The 15,313-nt window shown below is 36.7% G+C and overlaps 1 protein-coding gene across 6 annotated transcripts in view; it reads left to right on the top strand.

Annotated features, from left to right (window-relative positions):
• The window catches only part of LOC132256403 (KH domain-containing, RNA-binding, signal transduction-associated protein 2), a 41,404-nt gene that overhangs the window by 13,629 nt on the left and 12,462 nt on the right, over positions 1-15,313 (top strand). For all 6 annotated transcript variants that reach the window (XM_059752809.1, XM_059752807.1, XM_059752808.1 and 3 more), the window contains exons 3-4: positions 9,167-9,196; positions 13,256-13,353. In XM_059752809.1, coding sequence (XP_059608792.1) covers positions 9,167-9,196; positions 13,256-13,353 — 128 coding nt within the window. The remainder of the gene's footprint in view (positions 1-9,166; positions 9,197-13,255; positions 13,354-15,313) is intronic.

Below are 15,313 nucleotides of genomic sequence, written 5' to 3'. Positions count from 1 at the left end.
TTGTATGTATCAAGTCATATAAAATGCAGAGGAAAAGTGGGGATTAATACACTTGGAATGATTAAGCTTGAGTCAAGGAATTTCTTTGTCAATAGCAACATTGCCAGGAGATTAAAACCTCAAGAAGCTGCCATATAATGTGTTTCAGCAGAATTTTTGGGCGTGAATGGAATGAGAGGAGCTTGACTTAAGTTTGGCGAGAGTGTTTTGAGATTAATAATTAATTAAATAGGCGCGTTCATCGTCCTCTCGTTACCCAGGAAATATATTTCATTTATCCATCCACCTTTCTCAATTTTCCCAATATTGAATTTGTATCAAAATTCAGGGGAAGATCAAGGAAAATTAATCTTGGCGATTTACCTAATAATTACAATCCATAGCCAGCTATATCATGGTTATACAGTGTTACATGCTGAGTATGAGATCAAAATCGTGATGTTAAAATTTATATAAATACTTATATGGAGGATTTATCACATCATTTTTATTTCCATAATTTCATTTGTCTTCCTGCCGTGTAGATATGGCGAGAACATGGTGGATAATTCCACAGTGTGTATGTGGAGAAATGCGTAATGATAAATGATTTCATGAGAATGCATGTATATATGTAGGAGCATAAATATTTCACTTCCACGGCCAAGGAGACCCAAAAGATGAAACAATAAAAGCGAGTGGTACGCCAGAGTCGCATGCTTTTGAATGATAACACTTGACTCGCCAGGCCAGAAGTGAAAGTATATATGGAATGAATTCGTAAGAAGTACTTGGAGACTTTGTCAAAATATTTCATAATATTTATATTTGACATATTTTCGAATGGGAGAAAAGCAAAAATGTGCTATTGTTTGTCTTGTTCATCAGATTTTTCCCGAGAAATCATGTCGCCCTCCAGCCAGAGAATTCCTACACAAAAATACGTCCCAAATTCTCTACTTAATACCGAAAATCAGCAAATGTATTTCACCTAAATACTCTAGAGATATAGAAAATATAAGAATGGCAGAAGAAACTCGAGTTTATACTGGATCAACACTCTGTAGTGGCGAGTAATCAATTTACATATATATGAAATGTACACGGAAAAGTTTTCCATTTTCTAAAAGCTCTCGCAAGATTTATCCACGAAGACAGTTTTGGGATTGCAAGATTCTTGGCATTGCTTAAAGTCACTTGTGTGATTTCGCTCAAGGGGGAGATATTATAAGGTTTTTCTTAACTAACTAATCTTGTCTCAGGATTTGTTCTAGGCTGAAATGACAGTTTTGAGGTTATGATCGACTTTAAAGCTGTTTCCTACTGAAATTTTCCCAAACTGAAGTGTTTTTGAACACAAATGCTCAATTTTCGCGAGAAAAAGAAAATAATATTCCCTGTTTATGCATAAATTTGATGATTTTGAAGGTTATTTAATCGCTAGAATTGGTTTTAAATCAATCACAAAACTTAGAAAAGCTAATAAAATTGATTTTTCTAAGCAAAATCAATTAGAAAATGCCTCAATCTGTAGAAACTAAGGTCTTTGCAATGCAGATATTCTATTCAAATATCTGTCCCTTGATTTTGCCTAATTTAGACATTGTCTTTAAATAAACTTTACGTGTTTCCAGCATATTCATCCATTAAAACATTTGTATTGTTTGAGTATCATTTTCATCAACTCCTTCCGTGTTATTTTTCCCAATGCGGAAATCAGTATACGCATGTAATGACAATTTTACCATAATAATCACGGCATTATGAATATGAGAGTTGACGAGTTGTGTACTTGTGGGTGTTGGCGCAAACAGATGTACACCTATACAGGGTGAATTTGTGTAGGGGTGCGTTTTGATGAGCGCGTGGGGGAGTATTGGGTGTCGTATTGTGATGAGAGCTGGGTGGCGGCCGCATTATAATTTAAGATTGAAATTGACTTGGCGTTGTGGAATTCAAATTATATTGGTGGTAACATCGAAAATTAATGCTACAACGTATAATGCTATGCATATATTTGCTCCATCTTGGCATCATCAGTCTACCTTAAACAATGCGAAAGAGAGAGAGTGCAAGGCGAGTTGGGGTAGAATTACCTCAAATGAATTTTATTCACTAATGAAATTCACTTGAAATTAAATTTTCCACTGAGAACAATTTCCACTCACAATGGAGTGATGTGTAATGTGTGTATGTGTGTACATATACTTTATGTACTGCCTGGGAAAGTTTTTTGCCTGTGCGGTTTACACTTCCCCATTTTCTTCATCTTTCAAACAATTCTACCCCATAGCAAAATCGTGTGAAAACTCTCCACACAACGTGTTTGGTCAGGATGCGATGTGTGCAGATGGTTGGGGAACTTTTAGACGCGTGTGTGTGTTGGATCAAGGGAAAAAAGGACAAGGAGGATTAAAAATATATAAGCACCAGACTCTGGCGTGGATGAATTTAACGAATGTCTTTTTATATTATCAAACATTTTATTATCACAGCGAAGAGAGACAAGAAGAAGTTTTATGTAGACAATGATGTGACTTTTAACATCTCGTGACAAAACATTTCCCCGGCTTTTTTCACCCATGAGCGATTTTAATTGCAACTCCCGCAAAATTCGTGGATGTGAAAGCTTTATTTTCATCGCACTCGCGACTGTACTATAATGTGAATTAATAATATTCAGAATTTTGTGGGGATGTGAATGTTATCCTGAATTTCGCTCTTTTGTTCAACTGATGCTCATCAGCTCAGTGTATGTTTGATGATTAATAAATAATCTGCAAATAAAATAAATGCAATGCTTGATTGATAGCCAATAATTATGCTGATTGGAATTATTCTGATTGAACTGGGGAAAAAAACAAGGTTCTTTTTATAGTTTAAAGTGCTTCTGGGCGCGTCTCTTAAACTATATACTCTAATTTCACCTCACGATCCAACATTGCGACGCTGTGGCAGTATCTGAAAATGATGTTGTGGAATATATAAGCCTAATAGCGCATTTACAAGACAATGAGGAGCGCGAATGTGTGCCATATTCTTCTACTTTTTTTCTGTTTCACTTCACAAACACCCCTCGCGCTTGAGGGCAAAGAGAGTGAAAATGCTGGTTGAATTATACAAAATAGAGTGAGGAAAATTGGTATTTCTTACAACTCCCAGAACCTTCAGCCTCTCAAAAAATGTTTCTTACACACGTACAAAATAAGCTGAATGCTCCACTGTTCCACTTTCTTTCTTATCACATGCAGGTTGGAATGTGTGTGGGTGTGTGTATATATAAAAGGTGAAAATTGAAAGTGAATATTCTAATTCGTCAAGGAATGCCTGTATGGAAAATTTTCCGTGAAGTCTACCATGAAATTGGATGATAGGTGTCAATAAGCTTTTTGAATGTTAAGTTGAAATTCTGCTTATGTATTTAGTTTTCTCTTTATATTACCGCCAGGGCGAGATAGCACAGAATTCATGCGGAATGTTTTTTTTTCGCTCCCTGGCAAAAAGATAGGAGCGCGTATACATTTATTACATAGGTTTTTGGGCAGAGAGACCAAATGGTGTTCCACTGTGCTTATCAAATGACACATCTTTTGGGAACTTTGCAGAGGGAAAATTGAAGAGAACTTAAGGACTTTGATCTGAAATAGCTGCGCTGTGTGTGGAAATAAATTGGAGTGAATATAGAAGAAAAAGAAGCGCACACATTGAGCTAAAATAGAGTCTTCAGCATGTTAAACATCACGCAGGAATTTTTCACTAAAGATAAATTGCACATTCTTGTCAGATTGATTGGCCAAGTTGTGATGCATTCCATGTTGATGGTTGCATTCATTGCTGAGCACGAGTTGTTTCTGTATCGCTTTACTTTCTGCGCGCCCTTAGTAAATAAGTTGAAAACCACCCACGCCGTTGGTGAGAGAAGTCATATATCACACAAGGAGCGCCTGTGGGCGGTGCGAGAAGGTGAGGAGAAATTGCTGTTGGAGTGAGTTTGGCGTCTGGTTTCTGTATATGTCAGATTGGGTTTATTTTAACAAGGTGTCTTCTTTTTCTAAAAGTGGAAATCTCAGGCTCGGCACCACTTGAGAATGCTAAAAAGGCTTGACGCGCGCACTTTTCCCCGAGAGTGGCGTGTAACAATTTGCACAACTTCTCATTTACATCGAGAGGATATTCTAATTAATTAACACCCAGTGTTTATTGCACATATAAATGGATAGGCATTGCCATGCTTGACATCTTAATTGTAAGATCTGCTAATTATGTGGGGAGCACTTCTCTTGTTAATCAAAAGGCATCCAATTATTTCTATAATAATATACCATTCACTAATTAAATTAGTGAGTGAAATGTGGTGGGAAATAAACGGAGGACATAATGTATTTAGTGAAAATGGTATTTAAGCGATATGTTGGTGGCAATAGAGCGCTTTATTCACAGGAATTTTTTTTTTCTTTTTCTCTTTTCAATGGATGAAAACCCAATATATTTGAGCATCAACTCATTTACTCGCTTTTATGAGCAAAGCTTCAATTTTAATCAATGTGGTTGAGGTTTTATTGCAAATTTTCACTCCATTTGCTGTTCATTTTATTTTCAGCAATTGAGAATTTAAATTCTTCTCTCGCCATGATTATTTATAGTTTACTGAGTAAATTTGAGTTTATCAACAGTTAGGAATCAAATGAAAATGATTCGCTGTAAATATGTACAAGTGTTTTATATAACGATATTATCAATATCTTGCTCACTTCCTCGCACACGAACTTTTTCATTCATCTTGAGATGTGCTTGTGTTTAAATTGGGCTCTGTCAGAGATGGCTAAGAATAGTGTCATGCATATATAGAATGATTTATATAAAGTTCAAGCTATGATATTGAGAAGATAAATAATCAAAATACTCCATGTCTCAGGAATTCATATGCACATAACACCATAGGGAATTCCAGTCACTCTCGCATTCCATGCTTTATAATTATGCATTTTACCCTATTTTAATGCGTCGTGAAAATTTTATGTGCCACCCATATGGCCTCTATAAAATGTTGATGAATGCCGTAGAGAGCAAAATTGATCCAATATATCACTATCATCCTTAAGAAGGTGGGTGATTATCATTAAAGTGGAAGTCCTTAATTTGCAGAGTAACATCCTCTCGCCCTTCCTTTTCTCACAAATTTTCATTAAGGCACTTGTGTGGGTGAAAATGAAACACTGATAGAAAGATGTACAGCAGAGAGCCTTAAGATACATGAATAAATGGACAGTTTTGAGAGCCTCTCAGTCAATGTTTTCCTCTAATTTTAATGCATTCACAGCAAGGACTCGGTGAATTTCAGGATAAAGCATGAAAATTGGGCGATGTCAAAAGAAATGCGGGGCAGAATTTGGGCGTGAGGGAGTGAAAATCGATTCGATATGGGTGGCTGTATAGTGTTTCAACCCGGAGAAAGTGTGCGCCTCGCACTCTAAATTAAAGGGGAGCCGAGACCAAATGGAGCATGGAAAGGATTGGCAAAGATAAAGAGGGGCGTGCTGTACTTGACGAATATTTCAAATAATGTTTCCTCGTCTACCTCACGGTCGCATGTCTTCATTGACCGAAAGCACTTTGTCATGGTGATTAGCTCAAAATGAGTGAAATTCGCCCATCTTTAAATGAAGAGTTCACACTATGATTACGAATTTTGTTCATTGAGAGTTGGGCAAAACACAATTAGAGGGTTGAAAATTCACTTCTGGCACAAGTGCGAGTTCCATTTAGAGATTGTGGAAAGCGGTTCACAATAAAACAATGACGAATTGAAGGTTGGCGCTTTTTGTGGCGCAACCAAACATTAAGGGTATTATTACACAAGTTTTTGTACATGGCAAAAGGATGTTTGCTATACATTTTCTTACAAGAGAGTGAAAGGGAGACATCAACGCAAATTATGATGAGTTATTCTATTCTATTCTATGAACTGCCACCATTTCTCTGTATATAGTAGAAAAATATCATCATTATGCGCTTTTTTCTACGCCATATGCTGGAGAATTTTGAGTTATGTTTGTACAAATAGGACAAGAAATAAATTATGTGCAATTTGTGCCATAACTCTCTCAGGATGAGCTGAGATTAATCTTGGCAAAATGAGTATCATTACTAGTTTAAATATGTATTGCTATGTATGAAATTTTAGGGTGATAGTCTATCTTCCCATCAGCTACTCATTTTCCTCGGATGCTGCACAGAAGGAACTATAAATGTATTGCAATAAAATATTCATTGTGTATTTCCTGGCGAAGTTAACCTTGCATATTTTCCTCACTCACTTACGTGCCAGAGAGGAGGAAATATACTTCATGTCATGATGCATTACAGTGCTCTTTCTCCAGTCAATTTGAAATGTAATGAAACAACTTTCAATATTTGCTCCCCGCAGGAAAGGAGATAAAGCACTTTGTGCTGTCCTGAATGCATAACTGCAGCAATAACTCCATATGAGAAGACTGTCATGACGTGGAATCTCCTGAGAAATTCTCATAGTTTCTCAAATAATTTTTCTACCATATCAATTTCGCTGTCCATTTTTTATATCATATATCCACTTACAAACGCGAGAAATTGTTGCCGCTCAAGTGAGAGTCAAACTTCGAAGCTGGGCAAAAGAGACTGGTGAAAAGTTCGCCGGGATCTTGCAAGTGGTTAATTAAAAATTTATCATTTGGATAACTTTGATATTGTATAAGAGTTTTTAACAAGTTCCCAGTTAAATAATAATAGGAAAATAAGTAATTTGAAGATTATAATCTCGGCAGTATTGTATACTCTCCATCATCCAGCATTAATTGCATCTGGGAGTTTGACTTGACTGAACTTTTAGGTCAAGAAGTTTGTCTTTTCCGCCCGGAGTGGGTCTCTTTTGCATTGAAATTTAATGGAAAATTCACCGAATAATGTTGGGAAGAGATGTAAATCATCTGGTGAGCTGGCGAATTCCAGAATGCTGAAGTGGGTGGCAGAGCTTTTTTGCAGCCCAATGGAAGATTCATGTAGCTTTTAGGAGGGCGATTCTATAGTTGACTGTAGAAGACTGTATTAGCTCTGGATTCGGTATTCTAGCAAAGGGAGCAACCTTTACGCTCAATTTCATCGCGGTAATAATGCTGTAATGGGGTGCTAATGAGGTTTCCAATCATGAGAAAATGAGAGCTACCGAAGTTGAGCAAAATTCAGCGTTTTTTTTTCTCCCATCACTCTTGTGAATTGTCGACATTTATTAGTGTGAGGGGCAAGAACATAATAATTGATTTTTGCATACGATATTGTAATTAAATTCGCGTGACATATGTGCAATATGTGTGCAGATGAAATGCTGCAAACCGACATTTAGTGCAAAAACACATCCAACCCCTGACATTATTCAATTATAAATATTAACAGCGTGCAAATTTCAACTGCTGCCATAATTATTGGTGCGGCCAAAGCACGGTTTGGATGGATGTATTGAAGTCTCTGGCCAAAAACTAAGTAATGCGATAGTATAAATTAACATAAATATGTGTACGTGTGGAAAATATTAGTCTGTGACCATTTCTGGGAACTCTTTCTGTGTGAAATCCTCTCAGGTGCAGAGCAAGATAAGGGTCCTTGCTATCCCCACTTGTAATTGGCAATTGATGTAATTGATATGATGACTCTCATTCAGTACAGAACGTGCGCGTTTTTCCGAATTAGACGTTGAACACGGTGCAATTTACTCAATTCAGTCTCAAGTGAACGTGAAACTAAAATGGCAAGACACTCATTGTCTTTTCAATTAAGTACATTTTCAACATTATAGCGTCTTTTGTTAAGTCACAGCCGGTGTGCGATTGTGATGTGAGGCCAAAGATGTAGGAGAAACTTGGCAAAATGACTCAAAGTGTTGCATGAAGTTTACAACTACACCACTGGCACACTGTGAATAGCATTTCTAAAGGGGAAAAGTTATTACAATCTCTGGCATCTGCGAGTGGAGTGAATTTGTGATATTTGTATATATTCGTTTGCGAATTGTTGAGTTTTATTCCTTCATCGGCGATGGTTTCTTTTCTCCTACAGATATGTAGCATTTTGCAGACCTTTTCATTTTCCACACACCCCTCTCCATACAGTAGGGAACATTAATTTAAGACACTGCCTATTTTCTAGTATATTCTATTAGATTGCCTAGTCCCTGGTAGAAAATTGTATATTAGTCGTGTATGAAGGAAAATTGGCCTGAATTTCTTAGATGTCCTAATATAATTTTCGCTACTGTATATCTATAGTGGGTGGTGGAATATTCTAATGTATACTTATATCATCTGTAGGTTCATAAATCAAAATTATAATGTATACATACATAATTGGATCCAGCCCCATTTTTCGCAACATGCCTCTATTTCCAATTTATTCACATTGTTATGTATCTGCATTTGACTCTGGGTGTAGAATGAGAAAATATGTATAATTTGAGAAAATGACTGTACCAAATTGGAGCTGAAAAATTCAACCCACAGCCAGAGTGGAAAAGAAATCTAGTGAAGTGTATATGCATGTTTTGTGATGATATGTAGGCTAATTATAGTGGATGCTACATGTTGACGAACATGAAGGACAACTTCATGTTTTATTGCAATCACTTGTCACTGGTTTCTGGCGGTAGTTTTTCTTCCTTTCGTTCCCACTCTCGCAACTCCAAGTGCGACGCATTAATCAATTAGGCATCGACAGTGCACGCACTAAGGGAATGTTTGAAAGCGTATATGGATCATGAATAATTTTGCCTGTGAATCTCTAATGTAGCAGAATATCAAAGTGTAATTATTTGAGATTTGACTAAAGGGATAAAGGTACAGATCGCATCTGGAGTAATGTTTGAAATCTCTCTCTCTCTCTCTCTCTCTCTGGGAAGATTGCCAATACTGATTAATTTATTTTCCACCTGACCCCATATGAAGTAATCAAGAGTCTGGCCATTTAAATGTTTGTCCTTCTCGTGTTATGTTACATAGAGTATAAATTAAAGGGGTGAATCTCAATCAAAGTTTCGTGTGTTTGCGAAATAAGTAAGAGCACAACTTGATGTTAACCCCAAAGGCATTAGTTGTGGAGAGATTTGTTGAATTTTCCACACCAATAATCTAATGAATGGACTTTCTTTTCTTTTCTTCTGCAGATTCGAGTGTATTCTCTTCGTCGGGAAAAGGTCAGTATATATGGAAGATTGTGTGCTCCTCTTCAGCATGCCACAACAATAAATCCCTTCTAAACATTGATGAGATTCTTACTTTAAACCATCAGTAAACTATGAGCAATTTAAGACGATTCCGTGGAAAATTCTCTTGTGGTATCACATAGATTACAGAGGGAGGTTCTCATGTTGAAACCGAGGAATATGTTCGAGGGGGAAAAATCCAAATTCTTTGCATATTTTACGCAAAAGGGATAGATGAAACAGTATATTAGGTAAATTCACGTTTTACTATAGCGCACGAGTGCGCAATATTTACAATATATATAGGGCAAATTTACTTAAAATTCTTCACATATCTGTTGGTTTCTTTTTTAATTCCATCCATTTCCTCAATTTCACATCTTTGTACTATAAAATAACAGCAAAATATATCATTTGTTGTGGAATTAATTCGATGTTATTAGCTTTCGGCTGAGATAGGGGTAAGTGGGGCAGCTTCAGATTCAAAATGCTGTTCCAACTTTAGGATTTTTTCTTGAAAAATCGGCTGAATATATTGAAATGATCACAACGCTCAAATAAACTCTCGTCTATTGAGCTTCAGAAAATGCCTTTCATTGGGCATTAAAACTGATCCTTTTTCCTCTAAAAGAGAATGAAAATAATATTGTAATTTATCTGAAACTGCCCCGCACGGGGATGTTTCGGATTGCTCTGGGGCAGCTTCAGATTTTCACTTATATTTACCTTAAATTCCATTGTGGAATTGTCGAATCGCGGGCAAATGATCACTTTGGTTTCTAATCTACACACTGAAACTGTTTAATTCCCTAAAAATCGCCTTTAAAGTAATATTTTCGCGACTTTTCTGGACCCTTGCACGGACTGTCAAAATTTCTGAGCGAAAAGCAAGTTGCCCGTCATTTTTCCTGTATCGCAACGCCACCATGCGTGAGTGGTGGCAACTTCAGTGCCGCCAAAATGTGCTTCTCGAAATTTCTGCTCTAATCAGTGATTTTCGCGTGTATTTTCTCACTTTTCAACTAAGAAGTCGTTTAACGTGATGAAGCAATGCAGCACAGAACGGCACTTTGTGAAAAATCTTCAATATTTGCCACAAGAAAATTTCGACCGTGATGTTGCGTCAGACTGTCAGAGCGCGCTGTTGTCAGTCCGTGGCGATCCGAAACTGCCCCGTGTGCAGTGTTTGTGCATTTTCCACCACCCACTGAAAAGGCCGTGCGAAGGAGGAAAAGTTCGGGCATATTTAGAATCTCTACTTAACTCTCAATAACCTTTGATTGTGTTTCACGCGAATTGTGGCTTTTTTAATGGAGAAAACACGCAATCAATTCGGCAGCAAAATTCTAGTTTGTGAGTGATTTTCAATTTTCACTTATTTTATCTAAACAGCAAAGGCAATCCTGTGCAAATTTTCGTCAATTGTAGGTCCTTAAGGACTAAAACATTGTGTGAAGACCAGAATTTATTCATGCAAAAACCTCAAAATATATCATTTGTTGTGGAATTAATTCGATGTTATTAGCTTTCGGCTGAGATATAAACATTTTGGAGTTTACAACGCTCTTCTATTCTATTGCGCACATAAAAAAGTATCTCATGACTATACCAATTGCCATTTGCTCACACCACAGTTTATTTAAATTGTTATAAAGAGTGTTTTTTTTGTTCAAATTGTTTTGAGAAGTGGATCGATGAGTGTGTATTATTTACAAATAACGCCAGATTTGTCGAAATCTCCACACTTTTGTCTTCTCAATCTGTCTCAACTGCTTCCAGAATAGCTGGAAAAATCCCCGCGATGTCTTTGAGGGATGTGAGTTATCCCTGTTTATGGTAAAATTTAATTGTTATTCTCATAGAACAATGGGAACTGAATACAGCATAATGATTCATATTATGTGATTATTTACGTGACCTAATTTGTAAAATTCTTGCATGAGCACGAGGGCGGCAATGGCATAGCGCAAAGGCGAGAGAGAGAGAATGGCAAATGTGCCAGGGATGGAAAGGAAATATATTCACTGTTGTTTGTGTATATTTATTTGTGTTAGAATTTCACTCCTTATTTCCCCTCACTTATGTTTGGGAACTTTTTTTGTGCTGCGGTTTGACTGGCTTAAATGAAAATTTATGTGCACATACCTAATGGAATTAAAAATATTGAATTAATTCCTCAAGAGAGTGTCTTCTTCTATTGGTCCCACATGGCACATTTATTGTGCCACAGAGTGTGTATATAAAAAAAAACAAACTTTTCGGTATGCTTCAGCTGCAATGCTTTTTCAGGTTATGTCATTATTTTCATCCCCATAAAAAATACACCTCATTTTTTATGTGTGTTTCGAAATATCACGTATCCTTGGTGAAACAAATGAGTTTATAATTTGCGAAATGAGATGAAATATCATAGTGTTTTCTATCTGTTCTCTCCTTTTGGATGGAAGTTTTAATAAACATTTGTGATTTATGCAGAAATCCTGCGAAAGGGGGAAATATAATGAATGCAGAAGTGCAAATATTCAGGATAATATGTCAGAAAATGCATATAAACATTTATCAAGCTAAGTGATTACTTTAGCATGATAAAATCTGAGGAAATGTGTATTTAAACTATAACATCAATATGACATATGCTTTGTTATAACACCAAATTGGGACTCAATGAATTAGAATTCACCTTTCCGAGAGTCATATGGTCACATGCAAATAGTACACTGTTTTCATTTACAATGTAAATGTTTTAAATGGGAACACGAATTGTCTCCATTTGATAAAGCTTTTAAAAGCAAGTGGTTAAATTGCACAGAGTTGCAAAGTCTCGGTCTGAGTTTGCCAAAACTAAATTGTCTAAGAGAGGAATTGCAAAGTTATGTTGAAAATGTAATACTTTGTATGCATGAAGAGTTCATTGCCTTTTACTTCACTCCTCTCGACAGGAATAAATGTTTAAAGCCATACAACCACTATTTCGTACGTATTGCCAATATGCATAATCTCACTTGACTTGGTGAAGAGTTGGGAAAAGTTTATTGGGGGGGGATTTTTTGAGTGTTAATGCATAAATTGTGTTAAGAGAGTTGATGCTTAAAGAATTTCCATTTTAGCATAAAAAGACGAAATTTTTAAACATGGTTTATTCTTTTTAAAAATATTTTGTAGAAAACTTTTTCATGCAGAAAACTTTTGCATCCACTCTTGTCGGCAGTAAACTTTTCTCAACATATTTCGGGAACAATTAAGGGAAACTTGAGATATTTTCACCGTGTTTATCCAAATTTCATGCTGAAATTTAACCTCCCCGTGGTGAATACAATAGTCAGGTTTTGTGTTTACCAAATGTACGATAAACATAATCTCAAAATTCTGAGGAAAAAGTTTAGATTAATTGTAATCTTCAGAGCCCAACGTTTAGCCTTTAGGAAAGTATTTAAGACAATAGAAAGAAAACGATATATGAAGAGATTGTTTTATCTCCTTATATGAAGTTCAATGGAATTAGATTAGGAGGTTGATCCTTCGGATTTATGATGGGTTTATGTTTATTACGCATACGCCCTAATGCGTGTAATATTACATGAAATTCTGTGTTGGCTGGGAAATAAAATTTCAATATATGGAATATACATTACATTCCTTTTAGCGATGAACGTCGTAATTTAATAAAATTTATTTATGTGCCAACATATATAAATAGGAAAGACTCTCGCTTTGGTCTAGAAAAAGGCTTCTTCTTCTTATCCGTGGAAAATGGAGAAACTTGTTGCTTTTATCGTATTATTCTCCATTCTGTGCAGCCTTTTTGCCAAAAAGCAGTTAATAACATGTATGAGATATTATGGGGATTTCCTCTATATGAGCTCTCGATGAGTGTGCTGAAGATTTAACTTGAGCAAACTTGTGGCATTATGTAATTAAATAACGCGCTATTGGGGTGTGAGGCTGCTATTAGAGAGGAGTAAGTTTTTAGATTAAAAGATAATTAATTGGGGATTAATATCGGGTGAGAGACTGTTTCCTCTAATTTGCCCTTCTGGTATCTTTGCCCAGGATCATCGAGTGAGAAGAGCCGGCTTTTGGACATTACCAGAGATAAACCAATAAAAGTGGCTGTCAGAGTGGCGGTTCCAGTTAGGGATCATCCAAAGGTAATATGAAAAATCCCCGAATTTGTCCCTTTGCCGTCAGATTTTCCTCTTATAATTGTATTATGATATTGGTTGAAATTGAATTATTCATGTTATGAAGAAAAGAGACAGAGAGAAAGATTGGAAAGCAATTTAGGGGTAAGTGGGGCAGCTTCAGATTCAAAATGCTGTTCCAACTTTAGGATTTTTTCTTGAAAAATCGGCTGAATATATTGAAATAATCACAACGCTCAAATAAGCTCTTGTCTGTTGAGCTTCAGAAAATGCCTTTCATTGGGCATTAAAACTGATCCTTTTTCCTCTAAAAGAGGAATGAAAATAACATTGTAATTTATCTGAAACTGCCCCGCACGGGGATGTTTCGGATTGCTCTGGGGCAGCTTCAGATTTTCACTGATATTTACCATAAATTCCATTGTGGAATTGTAGAATCGCGGACAAATGATCACTTTGGTTTCTATTCTACACACTGAAACTGTTTAATTCCCTAAAAATCGCCTTTAAAGTAATATTTTCGCGACTTTTCTGGACCCTTGCACGCACTGTCAAAATGTCTGAGCGAAAAGCAAGTTGCCCGTCATTTTTCCTGTATCGCAACGCCACCATGCGTGAGTGGTGGCAACTTCAGTGCCACCACAAATCAAATCAGTGCAAATCAGTGTTTTTCGCGTGTATTTTCTCACTTTTCCACTAAGAAGTCGTTTAACGTGATGAAGCAATGCAGCACAGAACGGCACTTTGTGAAAAATCTTCAATATTTGCCACAAGAAAATTTCGACCGTGATGTTGCGTCAGACTGTCAGAGCGCGCTGTTGTCAGTCCGTGGCGATCCGAAGCTGCCCCGTGTGCAGTGTTTGTGCATTTTCCACCACCCACTGAAAAGGCCGTGCGAAGGAGGAAAAGTTCGGGCATATTTATGATCTCTACTAAATTCTCAATATCCCGTGTAAGAGTTTCTCGCGAATTGTGGCTTTTTTAATGGAGAAAACACGCAATCAATTCGGCAGCAAAATTCTAGTTTGTGAGTGATTTTCAATTTTCACTTATTTTATCTAAACAGTCAAGGCAATCCTGTGCAAATTTTCGTCAATTGTAGTCCTTAAGGACTACAAACATTGTGTGAAGACCAGGAATTTATTCATGCAAAAACCTCTGAGAAAATTAAGAAATCTGAAGCTGCCCCAATCTGAAGCTGCCCCATTTACCCCTAATAGCACCAAATTACATCGTCGATATTGATTTCCTCCAAAAGGGCGTCAGTGGATTTTTGTGAAAAAATTCCGTGTATGATGGAATATTTTAAAATGATGAGAGAGAAAATTATAAATTCAGAACAAATTAATTGAATTATGTGATTATGATGTGAGAAATATTGCTGTTCGCCCTTTTTTGCTCTCTTTAGCGCGCCCCAAAGTGAATTCTCATGTTGGAGTGGCGATGTTATAATCGCGTTGAGATATACTTGTAATTCTTGTCTTCTTATTATTTTATGCACGTGCCATCCCTTTTCTGTCCGCCTCCTTCCTTGCCTTGCTTATCAATTTCTATGTTGGAAGACGCTGGGGCGTCATTACTGATTTATACTCAATAAATTTGAAATGCCATCATTATGAAAACGACCCTCTATAATGGTTTCATCCCCATCTCAAGCTTAAAAAGAGGCATCGAGAGTTTTGAAGTTTCACTGTTGCCGTCCTTGGAGAACATCCAGTCTGGGCATTTTGGGGACGAGCGCTGCTCACCCTTCACATAATGTGTATCTGAGTATGGCAGAGGGATTGGAACAATTTTCAGCTAATGCCGAAATGACTGTCCAATACATTCGACCATAGCATTTGAGATTCCTCAATAAGACAATGAAAATTTTTCATCAATTCATGAGCTTTTCCAGCAGACCTCAATAATCGTATTTGCTTTTATTGCACTCTTCTCTCACTCATCATGATGGACTCGCACACCA

This window comes from Phlebotomus argentipes, unplaced genomic scaffold (genome assembly GCF_947086385.1).
Source record: "Phlebotomus argentipes unplaced genomic scaffold, Phlebotomus argentipes genome assembly contig_5, whole genome shotgun sequence".
In the NCBI taxonomy this organism is placed as follows: Eukaryota; Metazoa; Arthropoda; class Insecta; order Diptera; family Psychodidae; genus Phlebotomus; species Phlebotomus argentipes.
Note: the sequence above shows the minus strand (reverse complement) of the source record. Positions and strands in the feature narration are given on the sequence as shown.